Here is a 16,403-nt window from a genome sequence, read left to right on the forward strand (position 1 = left end):
TCCCGGGCCCGCCCCCCTCATCTTGGGAAAACTAAAGCGTGGCAGGGGCCGGGCCGGGGAAGCGGAGGAGGCGGGTCTCCATAGAAACCTCCACCTGTTTCCGGCCAGCCTGTGCAAGATTAGGGGCTGCTGCGGGGGCCAATCTCAGTCGGTTCGCTTCTTCCCGGCGGCCTCTGCGTGAGCGGTGGGTGTTGTACACAATCATCATGGCGGCTGCCGGGGCCCCGGATGGTGAGTGCGAAGCGGGTGGCGGGAGCCAAACCAGGGCCGAGGTTGCAGGCGCTTCGCGAGGCGGCAATGCGGCCTATGCCGGGAGGGAGTAGCGTGGCCCGGGAGCCGCGGTTTGGCGGTGCCAGAGCCAAGTCCGGTCCCAGGCCCAGCCTTTGGCGAGCGCCTACTCTATAACCCACTTTGCAGGCATGGAGGAGTCTGGCATGGACACCGAGGCCGAGACGGTAGTCACCGAGGCGCCCGCGCGGCAGCTCAACTGCGTAGAGGCCGAAGCGGCGGCGGGGGCGGCTCCCGAGGACTACTGCGACGCGCGAGACAACCTGCAGCCTGCCCCTGCCCAGCCCCCTGGGGACTCCGCGGCCCAGGCCTCGGTCAGCAACGGCGAGGACGCAGGCGGCGGTGCGGGCAGAGAGCTGGAGCTGGTGGACCTGAAGATCATCTGGAACAAGACCAAGCACGACGTGAAGGTTCCTCTGGACAGCACAGGTTCCGAGCTGAAACAGAAGATTCACTCCATTACAGGTAATCTCGGCGCTGACAGCTAGCCTCTTCCACCTCACCTCCTTCTAGTCTCTTGTGCTTTCGCTGTTCTGGACTTTTCTCTTCTCTCAACCCTCTGCAGTCTCCGGAAGTTAGTTCTTAAACGTCTGTTGTTAATCAAATGGGAAAAGGAGACCTAAAATCACATCTTGTGACTGTGAGATTCAAGCCCGGGTATTTAGAATGCAAGCTTCAAACTAGTGCTGTTCTAAGTTCATTAGTAAAAACACCTGAAACACTTGTTACATTTACAGTTCTAGGCGATTCCCCTGAAGATTCTGATTCAGTGGATCTGGAATGAAGTCGTGAACCTATTCTTAGAAAATATTTTAGGTAATTTTCATGAGGGAAGTTAAGAAACACTACCATTGACTGTCTCACTGACCCTTAAAATTATTCATGTTTGTTCATATTATGTTATGCTTTGCCACTTGAAACAATTTTTTAAAAGTTTCTCCATGTAGCCTGTAAAGTCATAAGAACAGTAATCTTGTCCTTACTGGCTTTTATTCCTCACCTCTGTGAATTCTCACCATTTGAGTGATTAGATGACTAATGAACAACTTGGGAGGTATTCCAATATTCACTGAACTATTACTCAGTTTAGTACAATGTGATGCACTATATACCCTACATTTTTACTGTGTCATAATCCATAAAACATGTATACTTAAAGACCAACTATCGTCCCTATCATAAAGAAGTTTGGGAAATGAAGGCTTAGATATTGTGAATTGCCTGTTTGCAAAACTAACAGATATTTACTTCCTGCTCTGTTACTCTCAATCCTTTTTTCCTATTTTTTTTTTTTTGAGATAAAGTCGTACTATGTAGTTGAGACTGACCTTGAACTCACAGTGATCCTCCTGCCTCAGTTTCCCAAGTGCAGTGATGACAAGAATGCACCACCATCCCAAGCTTCCTTGTGCTGTTTACTTAAGGGCTATGGTTGGTACGCGTTTGTGCCTTTCATTAACTCTGTGCTCTTTACTTTTTCCCAAGGACTCCCACCTGCCATGCAAAAGGTCATGTATAAGGGGCTTGTCCCTGAAGATAAGACGTTGAGGGAAATAAAAGTGACCAGTGGGGCCAAGATCATGGTGGTTGGCTCCACGATAAATGATGTTTTAGCAGTAAACACACCCAAAGATGCTTCGCAACAGGATGCAAAGGCTGAAGAGAACAAGAAAGAGCCTCTCTGCCGGCAGAAAGTGAGTCTATCTTATACTTGTTACTTCTGAGAAATTTGAAACTTTGTCTTCTCTAGCCTTGGTTGGTTACATTTTCCCTAGAATAAGTTCCTTTTTGGACAGGGCCCATGATGGAAATTTATGGCAGCTGTTGAGTGCGGCAGAGTGGAGGTGACAACTACCTGAAATTTGCAACTTTATGTCCTCTGGCGGGTCAGTGTGTCTCAAGTTTACCTACTTTAGAACGAGGCTTTTGTAAAAGGAGTTTCAGACCAGATGGTAAAAGGAGTCAGATGTGAGTTTCTCTGTCAGTCCTACTAGATTAATCTCCCATTTTACATATAAATGTGTATGTTTTTTTGGTTTGTGGCTTCCTCCAAGTCAAAAAAGCCCAATTACAGTTTTTTGTTTTGTTTTTCTTTTTGAAACAGGGTCTCACTCTGTAGTTCAGGCTAACCTTGGACTCACTTTGTAGTCCAGGCAGGCCAGGCCTTGAACTTGAAGCAATCTTCCTGCCTCAGCCTCCTGAGTGCTGGGATTACAGGCATGTGCCACCATGCCAGACTCCAATTATGTATAGGCATGGAAATCAACAAATTTTAGAAGTTTCTCTAAAATCACTTCAGGAAGCCAAATGAAGCTTGAATAGGAAGACAACAGGTTTTTTGTCCTCATCTGTGAAATATGGGCCGGATTTTTCATAATTTCTCCATTGCTCATATTAGGTAAAACCAGTTTTGTCTTGGATTAAGTTGTATTACTTTTTAATTTTATTTACTTGTTTGCTTGTTTACTGTGGTACTGGGGATCAAACACAGTGTTTGCAGTGAGCTACATCTGTTGTCCTTTGAAACTTTTTTTTTAAATTTTGAGAAAAAACTTACTAGTTGTTCAGGCTTAACTCAAACTTGCTATCCTCTTGCTTCAAACTTCCGTTGTGCTGCTGGGATTATAGATGTGCCACTATGCCCATCTAAAAGTGTTTACTAATTGGAACAGCCGTCATCTGTCTTGTTACTGCCATTGAATCCCACTTGTTGTTAATTAGCTACTGCACCAGGAAAACATGTTCTCAATTTAACCTGTGTCCTAGCGGAGTAGATCAGAAGTTTCACGGCACAGTCTGGCCAGAATTAGTATGAACACTCGAAATGTTGCTATATATACATCAGCATTTTTGGTAATAAGTTTTTGTCCTAACCTGTATTGAGGGTGTGTGTGTGGGGTTTGAACTTTGAACTCTAGGCCTTGCTACTGAGCTGCATCCCCAGCTCTTAATGGTTTTTTTTTTTTTTTTTTTTTTTTGAGACAAGGTTTTACTGAGTTGTCAAATTGCGTGTCATGAGCTGCAATTTAATTTTTCTGCCTTAGTCTCCCAGAGTGCTAAAATTACAGCCATGTGCTTACACGCCTAGTTTATGTGATATGCTTACTTTAAAACTATGTTGCTTTTACAGAACCTCTGAAATGCTTAAGTCTAAAACAGTATTCTTAAGGGGGTTTTTGTTCGTTTGTTTGGTAGTGCTGGGGAATTTTAACTGAGAGTCTTACAATGCTAAATAAACACTGTACCACTAAGATCCATTTCCAGCCCTTGTCCACTAGGTTTTCCATTGTGTTTTTTATTTTGATGCAGAGAATCAAACTTAGGGCCTCATACATGCTAAGCACATCCTCTGTTCCTGAGCTATACTCCCTAGCCCCTGTCTACAGAGTTTTAGATAAGGGATTATAAATGTATGTTAACACGTAAAAGCTGTTTATTTGAACAGTTTCGCTCTCCTGCAACTACTGGTTCACATTATCTTGTAATGTATTGAGTTCCTTTTTTCCCTTGTATGTGTGAAATAGATGGAAGTGAAGTAGTGGCACTAGTCATACCCTTAGAGCATAGCTTGCTTTGTAAATACAGGTTTTGAGTTACTAATGATAGCTTTACAGGCTTAGAACTTTTATCTACAGAGTGGGGGAAAACCTTCAAAAGATACTTGAAAGTTCAGACTCAAGTTGTTTCCAACCTCAGCTGTTTTGCTCTAGGGATGCCAGTTTTTATGAGGAATGAGATTCCAGTCTCTTGAATTATTGACTTGTTCAGGAAACAGGCTGATATATGTAGGGTAATCCTTTTGTTAGTAGTCTGGCAATATTGAATTTACTTCTACTAGATGATTCTGCCTTGCTCACTAGCTAGGGGTTGTGCTGCCTCGGGCCTCTTCTGTTGCTTAAGTTAGACTAGATTTTTTTTTTTTTTTATCAGTACTGGGTATCAAACTCATGACCACACACTTACAAGGCAGGTGCTTATGCCACTGAGCCCATCCCCACTAGACTAGATTTTTAACTTCTACGTATGTATTGTTCCATAGTTCCAATTTTACCAAGAAATTAGTGAACCTATAAAGCCATAGATGAGGGGAGAGGAGGAGGAGACTCAGGGATTTAGGCCAGGGAAGAGAGCTGTTTTAAGGGGCCTTGGTGGAACCCTTAATGAGTTGCCTCAGTCCTTGGCATGGGGATGGCAATGGGAACAGGGTTAAAGGACTTCTTAATGTCAGAGTATAGAGCACTCATCATGATTTTTGTTTGAAAATGTGGTTGCACAGGTTTTCTTGGAACAGTGGGAAGACTTCTGTGATGGACTAGGTCTGCATTTGTTTAAAGAAATGTCCTTTCTAGGCATTTAGGCTGATTTACCAAAATCTTGTAGCTCTCTTTGGGAGTTTTAAGTTGACAAATGTTATTGTCATTTACTACTTTCCAGGAGAACAGCATCTTTTGTAGCTCTCTTTTGTTTGATGTTTAATTCTGTCAGTGGTGACTTGGGTGGGAGCAGAGTAAAGTGTTTGAATTAGCAATCTAGAAATTCTATTAGCTCTCAAACTTTAATATAGTACCTATATCTGGATGATTAAAAATTAAGTAAAATTAAGAATTCAGCTCCATAATCTGACTACTTACATTTCAAGTGCAGAGTAGTCCCAGCACAAGCATAATGTCTGACATTAGGAAGCACATTTCATCATCACACAAACTTGAGCAAGACAATACTGATCTGCAGTGTCAGGGACACATACTTTGAGGACATTAAGAACTTTAGACCCAGAACCTGAAGGCTTTCTTCAAAGAGATTGCAGTATGCCTGAAATGTAGCTGTTTCTTATACTCTCTTCTGATTTATAGCAACACAGGAAAGTGTTGGATAAAGGAAAACCTGAAGATGTGATGCCTTCTGTTAAGGGTGTCCAGGTAAGTTGAATTCTTTGTGAGCATCTGAAAAGGAATTTGTCCCACATTCTGAGATTCCTGTAATTGTGATTTTAATCTGACCCTTCTGTTTTTCACTCAAATATCTCTTCATCTCTTACCATGGTATTGTACCTCTAGGAGCGCCTGCCAGCGGTACCTTTGTCTGGCATGTACAATAAGTCTGGAGGAAAAGTGAGACTCACCTTTAAGCTAGAACAAGACCAGCTGTGGATTGGCACTAAAGGTATGCTGTCTCACCATCCTCATCTTGGCTTGCTGCCTGTCTCTGGCACCCAGCAGCACTCACTTCTGAGTGCGAATCTCCTCATCTGGAAACCTCTCTCTCTTCACTATGCTGTGTGCTTTTGCCTTTTGAATCTGCATTTAGATGCTTGCCTCTCGTTTGGACCTTTTCCCCCTTATTATTTTCAGTGTGATTTCAGGGCCAATCCATCAGGATATTTACTCTTCAATTGTGTACAAGATCAGAGGTCCCAAATATGTGGTCAGAGGGTCAGATCTGGTCCCTAGGCAAGGGTTTTATGTGTTTTTACACAATTTACAAAAATGAGGAGATTTCAATCTGATTTTTAAATTTTTTTTTTTTTTGGTTTGGCTTCTCTTGAAAAAAAAAAAAATTAAAAATCTGGTCATATAGGGCCTGAGTTTTCACATGGCATCAAGGAACTAGAGCTGAGTCGTTTCCAGTGGGCCATGCTGTAGTGCCCATGGCGCTCTGTTTCACGTAGTCGGCTTCACTCATTTTTGTCACCTGTGTGTCCCCTCTGGGTCATTTTGACCGCGTGCTAGGTGACATTTCCTAATTGCTGCCCTTCCCTCCCTACTTGGCTGCATGTCCCATTACCACCACCTGTGCATAGTGTCTGGATCAACTTGCTGTTTGCTGGGAAATGCCTCTGACCATCCTCCTCTCCCTTCCCTCTAGATGGTTACAAAATCTTGTTGGTTACATTTCAGAATTTTCTGTGTGCTTTAACACTTTATTATGCCAGTTAAGGCTACTAGTGTCTTCCAAAGGTGATGTGTTAAAAGCATATCAACTTTGCCCTGTGTCTTCCTCTATCGTATTCATTTTCCATACTGCTGCTTTTCAGTGGTTCTAAGCTCCAAAACCTTTGGCTCATTAAGGCCAAGTTCAAATACTTAAACACAGTATTTTGGGTTCTCAATAATGGGCCCCAGTTTACACTGTTGCCTGCTCGGTTTACCCTGTTGTGCCCTGTGTATTCAGCTGCATCACCCCTGAACTTGCCAGCCAATGCTTTGCACAGCTTCATGTCTTTGCTCAAGCTGTGTCCTTACCTGGAATGCCTTCTTCCCATTCCTCATTAATAAAATCTTCCAAAGCCTTCCTTCAGTGCCCTCTCCTAATGAAGCCTTCCCTGATAGCTCCCTCACCCTCCAAATGAACTGCTGCTGCTTCTGTTCCTAGAGCACTCCCTTTGTATCCCCAGAGCACTCATTACTCTCTGACTTGTCTGTCCCCCTGTTAGATTCCTGGAGGGAACCGAACATGCCTAATTCACCTGTTTCTGGCCAGCACTGTAGGTATTCAGTGTTCGAGGTAAATGCTAAAGAGAAGTATAGGGGATTTCATCATCATGAGGCTAATTGACTTCAGGGACACCCATTTAGTATGACTCCTCTTAAAATGGGACTACAGTTTGACAGAAAATGAAACTTGGGGCAAGGGTGGTGGGGAATGAGATTTTTAACTAAAGCATGAAAATTTTAAAACACCGAATTTCTTGTTTCCAACACTATGCTAGTTCTTAAAGTGACTAGATTGAAGTGCCAAAAGCACTTGAGTCCTCTAACTGTTTCGTGATAATTGGCTATGTTCTTCATTTTACATTCAACTCCACCTGCATGGTTATTGCAAGTTGTGCAAATTTTTAAAAATTTCCCCAGTTTTTCCCAGGGCCTTTGAACCATTTGCCAAATAATTCTTTTCTGTAGGGCCTGTTCCCCCATTCCTTTTGTCATTAGCTGCCCTGCCTCTATTGGCTTTACAAGTGATCTTGCTTAGTTCTCCATCATTGCCTTCACTTGCTGAAGCACACAGATTTCCTGCCTCTTGCTAGCATTTTCCTTTTACTGCAGGCAGCCCAGCTGAAAGCGGTTGCCAAGGTTGATGCACAAGGATGATGCCCAGAAGGATGGGTGCAGGCAGGAGTTCTGGGGGGAGCCCGAATATCTACATGCTCATAAGGTCTTTAGGGAGTATTTTTGTTATGAAGTTAAATAGGAAACAATAATTGTAGGCACTGACCTAATGAGGATTGCCTATCTCCACATTACAGGTTTCATTTCATCTTTTGGAAGCAGCTACCTTGCACTTACGCATGAGGGCAGAGCTCTAAAAGTAGCTTGGTGCATTGGATTTCTCAGGCCCTAAGAGCCTTCTTCCTTGCATAGCTTAAGACTTCTCATTCCTTTTAGGCTTGACCAGGGCTGAGCTTTTCAGTCCCACCCAGAGCACTTTTCACTGTCCCTCAGCTGCCCAAGGGACGGGTGCTCTTCTCACGTGCCCAGGTTTCAAGTCATCCAAGTGTCAGAAGTACTTGGAGAAGGACAGCTTGTTCTGGGAGTTGGCTGCTAGCACTGGCTTTATATTTCTACTGGTTAGAAGTTGTAGAACAGCCATCTTGGCAGCCACCTTGCTTCATGGTGTAAGTGACCCCCCAGGAATACTTCTCCCAAGCTAAAGCTCTTTCTGCTGCCTTGTATTAGAAGACACTTAGCAACAGTCTCAGGAATGCAGCCAAAAGAACCTGCAGCTTCCTGGAACTCTGTCCCTAGTAGCATAGTTAAAGCTCTCTGCACAGCAAAGCTCCATGCAAAACAGGTGCACTTGAGTTCCAGATTGCTGTCACTCTGGGGTATAGACCCAGCAATGTCCAGTCTTCTGGAGTTTTCAAGAGAAACCAGAAATCTGTACCTTTATGTGAAATCTCTAGACATTTTAAGCTAGGAGTTTTTAATGATTCAGGGTGTTTTGTTTTGGCTTTTTGTGTGTGTGTGGGACCGGGGATTGAACTCACAACTCCCACTTGCCAGGCAGGAGCTTATACCAGCTAAATCCCCAGCCCTTTGTGTTGGCTTTTTGAGACAGGGTCTTACTGTGAAGTCCAGGCTGGCCTTGAACTCACTGTATAGACCAAGTCACCTCGGACTCATGGTGATCCTCTTGCTTGCTGGTGCTGAGATTATAGGCAAGTGCCACCTCACCTTGTGCAAAAATTTCAGTTTTGAAGACAGCTGTTGATCTTGTCCTGTCTGTAGACACTGCTGAGAGCCACAAAAAGTATAAACCTGAATGAGTACCTTTAAGTTCCTTCTTCCAGATTGCCACTTTTTCAGAACTTAGGGTCAGCGTCTTAAGTAAATAGCTAGACTAGAACCCCGGTCCGTAAATTCCAAGACTGTTAGGCAGTTTACCTATTTTCACATCCTACATTTTCGGATTTTCCTTTCTGCAGAGGCTGTAATGAGTCTTTCATTTTGGTTTAACTGTTTGCAGAGAAATGCCTGCCTGCATCTCAGGTGTTTGCTGCTTCTGGGAGTGATTTCCTGTGGTGCAGGCGCCCCCCATCCCTGCCTTCACACCAGTTCTGCAGTTGGCTCATGCTCAGCAGTCTCATTTCCAAGCACCCTGCACTGCCTTCTCCTTCTTACCCAATATCCTTAAACTTGCTGCAATATGTGTTCTGGCCCCTTGTGATTAGTGATATCTCCAGTGTCAGTTACATGAGGTTATAAGTGTTTGGAAGAACCTTGTAAAATGTGTTAGTACACAGGGTGAGGGGAAGAGGGAGATGGTGACAGGATCATGGTGTAAAGGAAGCAGCCTTAAAGCCCACGCATTGTGTCCTTGTGGGAGCTACAGGCAAAGACTGTTGCATTTTTCTTTGTGGGCTCTTAACTCTCCTGTTCTAGGTGTCCAAGACCATACCTGGGCTTGGGCAGTGAGGGTGTAAAGGAGTTTCTTGGGTTGTTACTAATCATCAGACTGTAAAAAACTAGTGTCAGGAAAACATACTTACAGACATACACATACAAAAAAAAAAAAAAAAAACCCCTCATTTTAGGAAAGATCTTTCTGTTCTCTGAGACCTTTATTATATTATTGCCAATTCATATTCACTTCTAAAGTTCCCAAGCAGGGATTTGGGAGCATCCATCAGAAGATGGTGTCCCATGTTCTTTAGAGGGCTATGCCAGTCAGCTGTTTATTATAGATCCCTCAGCCATGATGAGGGAGGGACTGCTGAGGCAGAGGAGTTAGAACAGGAAGACTTTTTGAATAACCACTGTCATCCTTCTCAATCTAGAACGGACTGAGAAATTGCCCATGGGCTCCATTAAAAATGTGGTCAGTGAACCTATTGAAGGACATGAGGACTACCACATGATGGTGAGTACTCCAGGTTAGCCTTGTCCCCAACTAGGCCTCTGCTTCTGTTAACTTCGTGGGGGATGGATTTGAAATTGAGCTTTTCTAATTGAGGCAGTGGGTATGGTGGTGCATCCCTGTAATCCTAGCACTTGGGAAGCTGAGGCAGGAGGACTGCAAATTCAAGACTAGCCTAGGCTCCATAGCAAGACCCAGTCTCAAAAAGGGGTAGGAGGAAGTATCTTAAACCCTCATGTTTTCTTCATCAGTGTAGAATTTAATTCATAACCCTATTCTGTGTTGTTTTGCAACAATTCCCCTTGCCCCGCCTTCAGTTTAAAGGGATTGTTTTCTTTTTACCTTCTTTAAAAATGTTTCTTACACCTCTCTTACTTGTTTTTAGACCAGGAAAATTATAAAGAGGAAGAATGGCTCATGGATTTTCATCTTTTATTTTGTCATTGGTAATAGAAAGAGAGACCCTTCCCCCAAGCCTTGGCATTATGAAGACATCAGGCAGTCTCTTCTGCAGGTGCCCTACTTGTCCCATGCTGTGCCTGTCACATGGCTGGGGACCTGTGGAGAGGACAAGGTCTCAGGTGCATCTGTTCTGCATGGAGCTTTGCTCTGCAGAGAGTAGACTGCACTTTCCCAGGACAACATCCTTGGAAGCACTCTGAAAGTCCATGTAGAACAAAGCTAGAAGTTCAGCGATACAATAAAAAAATGAGTAACTTAGGTAAAGCTCTCTTTTTTCCAGCACTTTTTGGAGAGCACTTTAAAATGAAGTTTAGCTACCTAAACTCTTAAGTAATTAAACTCAAAAAATGTTATGCTTGACCTGAAAAAACAGTTTTGTGGGGCTGGTGCCATCTGCCTTGCTCCCTCTGAAGAGGCAGGTTTTTCTGTATCTTGTCATTAGCAATGCAGCTGTGTCAATCCCATCCCAAGGAACAGAGTAGTGGTGTGACCTTTACATGGATGTTGCAAAGCCCACAATGGAAGAGTATGTCAGAAGATCCCCTTGTTGTAAGAAAGATCAAAATGTGATGGGCTTCCAGCCCTGTCAGTGTGTCAGCTTCTGAGGCTAAAGGAAGGCCTTGATTGGGATTGAGATCCCCAAATGGTAGGCTTCTTTATTTATTTATTTATTTATTTTTCTCCCAAATCCATTTTAAAATGGTAGGCTTCTGGACTTCCTTCCTGGCAATGATGAGAATGCCATTGGTCCTCCCAGGTAGTCCTTTCTGCCTCTAATCTTTATGTAAATTTTAAAACAAGATTGCAGACAGCTCTGTTTGGCTTGTTATTTTTTTCTCTTTTAGCATAAAGTTGGATTTTAATATTGTTGGACTGGGAGTACAGCTCAGTGGCACATCGCCTGCCTGGCAAGCGTGAGGTCCTGAGTTCAGTTCCTGGTTACTCCCCCCACACCCCCACCCCACCAAAAAAAAAAAAAGAACTAAAATATTGTTAGTTGGGCCCCTTACTTTTTTTTTTTTTTTTTTTTTAACATTTGTGTGAACAGTTTAATCATGTAGGGTTTGCAGCCCTAGTTTTGAGGCAGCCTGATGATAGGGATATGCAAATTAAGTGGAGCAACCTGGGCATTTCTTAAGAGCTAGTATGCATGGGTAAGGACTTAGCATTTAGTTCGAATGTTCATTTCTCTCTGGAGTCATTTCTGCCAGAGAATGGTTCCAGTGGCTCCCTTTTTTCTAACCACTATAAATAGTATTTTTACCTTTGTTCTAATGGAAGTATTTACTTTCCTCTTTTTGTAGATGCCATTTGTCTAGCTAGATTAATTGTGAACAGTTCACAGTTAGAAAAATGTGGCTGTGTCCTTTCATTTTTAGAGCTATATTCTGAAAAACACAGGACAGAGAACATGACCCATATATCCATCACCGAGAAATGACAGTCATAAATACTTTGTAACTTGCTTTGAATCTTTTTTAAATAAAAAAATATAATTTACCAACAGTGATGATGTCCCCATTGTTTTCCCCTCCCCTGCTCCCATTATCACAGTTCCTCATGTATATTCTTCCCATCTGTTTATGCTTTTATCTATTTACATATCCACAAACAAGATCAGATACTGTTCTGTTTTTTCAGTTTTCCTAAACGGTGTCATGGTATGTACCTTTCTGCAACTTGCTTTTTTTGGTTCCACATTGTGATGTGTTATATTAACCTCTAGATCCATGAGGATCTACCTTTTCATACCTTTTGTCAAAGTACTGTAGTGTTTTTATGAATGTGCCATACTACTTTGAGTCACGCCATATCATTTTGAATTACTCGTCCTCTTACTGATGGATATGTAGGTTGTTGATAGGATTTTGTCATTTTGGACAGTGCTGCTTTGAGGACTTGTTTCCTTACACATGTGTGACAGGTTTTCTAGGCCAGTGGTTCTCAAAGCAGTCCTCAGGTGGGCAATGCTGCAGTCCTTAGGAGCTTGGTGGAAGCTTCTTAGGCCCCAGCCCACCTCCTTCCTAATCAGACCACTGCTGAAGTATGCAGGCTCTATTTCCACGTGGTTCTGATGTGCACTCAAGTTTTGAGAGTTGCTGCATTGAGATTGCCTGTGCTGAACCTTTTTTTTTTTAAGTTTTAAAGAGAATGCACCCCATATGCACAAAAAATTTTTAATTTTTTCTTTTTAATGAATTGACTTCCTACCCCTCCCCCATGTTTGTGTTCTGCTGTTTGGTCATCCCACCTCTGAAGTACCGCTTGGTTTTCCTTTTTCCCTTCCAGGCGTTTCAGTTGGGCCCCACGGAAGCCTCTTACTACTGGGTGTACTGGGTTCCAACTCAATATGTGGATGCAATCAAAGACACTGTGCTGGGCAAATGGCAGTATTTTTGAAAGCACTTTCACCTCTGGCCCAGGAGACTGACCCAAAGTGAAGGACATTGCGGGAGAGGCCTGCAGCATCCTGGATTTCAGAGTTCTGGAACTTTGTTCACAAAAACAATCTCTATTCAGTCTGAGGCGATGTGGTGACTGAAGCCAGAGGTGATGTACTTTCACCATTAGCTTAATTTTAACTTAAAATCACCAGTTCCCTTTCTTGCAGTCAGCTTCATACCATTTTTAAGTTAGTACCGTGGAAATGAATAAATCTGAATTCCGAACATGTTGTGTGGAATACTCTACAGTCTGTTTGAGAGTAGATCTGCCAATTAATGTTGAGAACGGAATCATCAAAAGCTTTGTTTTTTGCTTTTAAAATGATTTCAACCGAAATATTTTCATAAATCTTTGGTTGCAAACATTTGGACTGCGTTGTGCTAAGTTGGAGTGGTTTTTTTCTTTCTTGATGTAAAATTGTATGCAAAATGAGGGTTTTAGTAAGCCATATTTTCTTGTCCATTGATTCAGATTTAATTCTCTCCCTTTTTAATTTTCTCGTTTCCCCTAGGTTTGAGTTTTATTTTAAAAACCCAAAGATATCAGTTCCTCTTTTGGTACCTCATCCACGCCTCCTTTCCTGGGCTCCCTTCCACCGTGCTGCTGCTGCTTGGGAATGCACGGGGGAGAGGAAGAGCTGTGAGGTCTTGGTCAGGGAGCTCTTACCTTGCCGTGGTGTTTGTGGAGCAGCAGAGAATCTCACAAGTGACTCCTGTCTACGTGTCTTGCCCTTTGGACCCTAGCTTCTGAGGAGTTCCATTACTGGTTTGGTGGCCATCGGCAGCCCTCACTAAGCATGGCTTCAAGAGCCAGGCTGCTCCAAAGCCCCAGCTCTAAGGAAGAGCCAGGTAGAAGATAATTGTTACAGCCATATAATCCTAGATGTAGAGACCTCTTTTCTTTGAAAGTTTTCAAGAAGTTCTTAAGCAGTCCAATGATTATTTCAATTCTGCTTCTCCATTTGGTCCTTCCGCTCATGCATTAAGTTTAAGTGTCCTTTATCCCAGGTTCAGAGGTGCTGCCTTTGTCAGTAAAAAGACATCTGATCTAGTAGGTTGGCCAATGGCATTTGAACAAAAGAAGTGGGATAAATTGCTTTCATGATAAGCTCATCTTCTGGTTTTGGCCCTTGTGTTCTTTGTACATGTGAACTTCTGCCGTCTCCTTATGACTTAATTGACTCTGAAATAAGGGACAGTCTCTTAGTGGATGATACCCTTTGTGCTGTTTGCTGTTTCTCTGCTGCTGTCTTTGCAATTCTCCTCTCAGTGGTTGCAGGCTCTTATAGTAAGGTTTGGCAAGAAATCTTCCCACCTTGACACTTTGGATTCTAAGCTGTTACCCCTCTCATTCTGTGAAACGTATTAGCATGTTTTTACCTAAGATGACTATTCCCTGTGAGCCAGTTAATGACAATATTCTATGCCCTTCCCTTCTAAGCTGTAGTTCAGGAATCCAGTCCATATAGACAGACTCTTGCTTTTTGTGGTGTAGTCAATGCCAAGTTATGCATCTGGGCAAGAAAATCTACTCTTTGCTTTTTGGGGGGCATGAGTATGTAAATGAAGTACAGCATCCAAGAAACTGTTTTCATCTCTTAAAAAAAAAGAGCGGTCATTGTGCTTTTTTGTTCTTGATGACCTGCAGTTCTTGGGGAAAAGAGTGTATCTTGGCTACTTATCCCAGCCTCCTGTGGTTGACAGGTCTACAGAGGAACTGATCAGACAGCAACTGAATTTTGCCCTTTTTGTTTGCCAGTGTTCTTGTCCTAAAGACTTGTCTAGCAGTGCCAACACCCACTTTTGGTCTCTAAAAGCTGGTGTTTCTGTCCCTAGATTAGCTCTGAAGCCCCTCTCGTCAGCCTCACTTGCTCCCTGTGTGGCTCCTACCACCCTCTGCTCTCCCTTCCTCTTAGTGAGTGTGTGTACCATCCTTTCCCTGCTGCCCAAGGGCCAAACTGCTTGTCACTCAGGCTGGTGTCATTGCAAGAGGACCAAAGCCTGTGTGAGCCTTTTTAATTTTCAGTAAAATGGTGCTTTTTTCCTTACTTCAATATACTATATATAAATAATAATGTAAATGTCATCTTTTCGTATGGAGCTGTTTGAATATTGCTTTAAAGAGCTCATTGAATCTGCTGTCCCAGTCTTGAGCTCTGGCTCCTGACTCTGGCCACATGGAAGGCCTTGCTGGAAGCTCTTGGGACAGCAGAAGCACACAGCACCAGAAGCCCATGGCAGAAATGTTCTAAGAGCCATGTCTGGATCACAGTAGTCACAGCAGTATTCACTATTTTGTCATTACATCCTGTGGGCAGTCAGTCTCTTTATATATTTCTTACTGTTTGGAGTTTACTGACTAAATCTGTGTAAGCAAATTGAAATACTCTTCCCTTTAGGTAGCATCATAGGGTTTATTTTTTTCCTCAGGATTATTTCTGTACAGTTCTGTCACTGTCTGTGAAAAGGGAACCAGAACTTCCCCTACCTGTGACAGGGGGCATGCAGGGAGATAAAGGAAGAGCTGCCTCCCCCATAGGGCCTCTCGACAGGCAGTGTTACCAGAAGTGAGGAATGGAAGTAACTTGCCCACGCTGAGGTTAGCCTGGGTATTATTTCTCCAGAGCCGCCTCATGATGGGCTTCTTTCCCATCTACAGTTAGTACTGGTGATCCTCCTGCAGGGATTCACTCACAGACATCTTTCCCTTATTTCCTTCCCTGAGGTGACTTGGCAGAATAATGTGACAACATAATTAATCCCTGCTGAGCCAGGTCCTCTCAGCACCCTTTTCATGAGTCAGGTCAGAGAATTTAGGTTTGTGAGTTGCTGGAACTCTTTGGTATGAAGTATTTTAATCCATGATGGGCCTTTTGCAAATAGTGTCTGCTCTTTTTAAATGAAGTTTAAGTGAGCTAAGGATGCACTTTCTTATAATCTTGTGGACAGAATAGGGGCCCAAATGAGACCCTCAACAGGCTTCTTAGTTGCTGCTTTACCTTATAAGGGCCAAAGAGATTAACTTTGCCACTCCTCAGAGAAGTTGCCATATTTCACCCAGAAGGGACTTGTTTTCCTCATATCATTTAACCATGTGCCTGGAGGAGCTGTGTGTGCTCTTGCATCTGGCCCACCCTTTCTCTGCCAGGAACTGAGAAAGGTAAGAGGATAGATTCAGTGTGCCAGGAGGCAGGCCATGCAAGGGCAGGCTTGTTTCCCACACATTTGCTGAGGGAGACCTTTCTCCTGCTCCTTGCTTCTGTTCATGCCTGATGTCTTGGAAAAGGATAGTCCCTTTTTGTCTTAAGGCAAAGTAATCTGCAGTTAGGATGGCATCTGTTTCCTTTGTAATAGGGTCTAGCAGCCTATCTGAAGTATTGGGTGGTCAGGAGCCCTATGACATGCAGAACATCTGGTAGATCTACCTGCCAGGCTGGGTGGTTTTACTGCTTTCTAACTTTCTAAGAACCTTTTTTTTCCTAAAGATTCTGCAGTTATTTGACAAATATATGTAAGTATCATGTTTCCTTGTGGTGTATGCTCTGTTCTGGTTTGTTTTTAAATCAAATCGCCTGTTTGGGAGGAGAAGAACGTATTAGTCTATTAGATTTGCGCTGCTGGATTTTTTTTAAAAGTGTAACCTTGACTAGCTGTCTTTATTGTTCATTCTGTAAGATTAGTCTATCAATTAAAGTTTGATAATTAATTGCGTCTCTTTTCCTTCTGTTTCTTCATGCGTCTCATTCATGCTGGGAAGTGACCAATATTTGCAACTGTGTCCAAAGCCATCTTTTGCCAGCTTTTTTTTTTTTTTGTATCAGGAATCGAACTCATAAACTCAGAGTTGTCAGGCAG

The 16,403-nt window shown here is 43.0% G+C and overlaps 1 protein-coding gene across 6 annotated transcripts in view; it reads left to right on the forward strand.

The window, feature by feature from the left end:
* Positions 1-44: 44 nt before the first annotated feature.
* Ubfd1 (ubiquitin family domain containing 1) overlaps positions 45-16,403 on the forward strand; it is a 44,319-nt gene continuing 27,960 nt past the window's right edge. The window contains exons 1-8 of one of the 6 annotated variants that reach the window (XM_005007535.4): positions 45-231; positions 418-753; positions 1,774-1,982; positions 5,142-5,207; positions 5,346-5,451; positions 6,722-6,792; positions 9,563-9,645; positions 12,394-16,254. In XM_005007535.4, the coding sequence (XP_005007592.1) occupies positions 207-231; positions 418-753; positions 1,774-1,982; positions 5,142-5,207; positions 5,346-5,451; positions 6,722-6,792; positions 9,563-9,643 (894 nt within the window). In that variant the 5' untranslated portion in view covers positions 45-206 and the 3' untranslated portion in view covers positions 9,644-9,645; positions 12,394-16,254. Of the gene's footprint in view, positions 232-417; positions 754-1,773; positions 1,983-5,141; positions 5,208-5,345; positions 5,452-6,721; positions 6,793-9,562; positions 9,646-10,027; positions 11,611-12,393; positions 16,255-16,403 lie in introns of those variants that run through there. The other 5 variants (XM_005007536.4, XM_063226674.1, XM_005007538.4 and 2 more) reach the window with 5 other exon arrangements.

The sequence above is a fragment of the Cavia porcellus genome, unplaced genomic scaffold, assembly GCF_034190915.1.
Source record: "Cavia porcellus strain 051 isolate PalLab524CR breed Dunkin Hartley unplaced genomic scaffold, mCavPor4.1 scaffold_16, whole genome shotgun sequence".
NCBI classification, from domain to species: domain Eukaryota; kingdom Metazoa; phylum Chordata; class Mammalia; order Rodentia; family Caviidae; genus Cavia; species Cavia porcellus.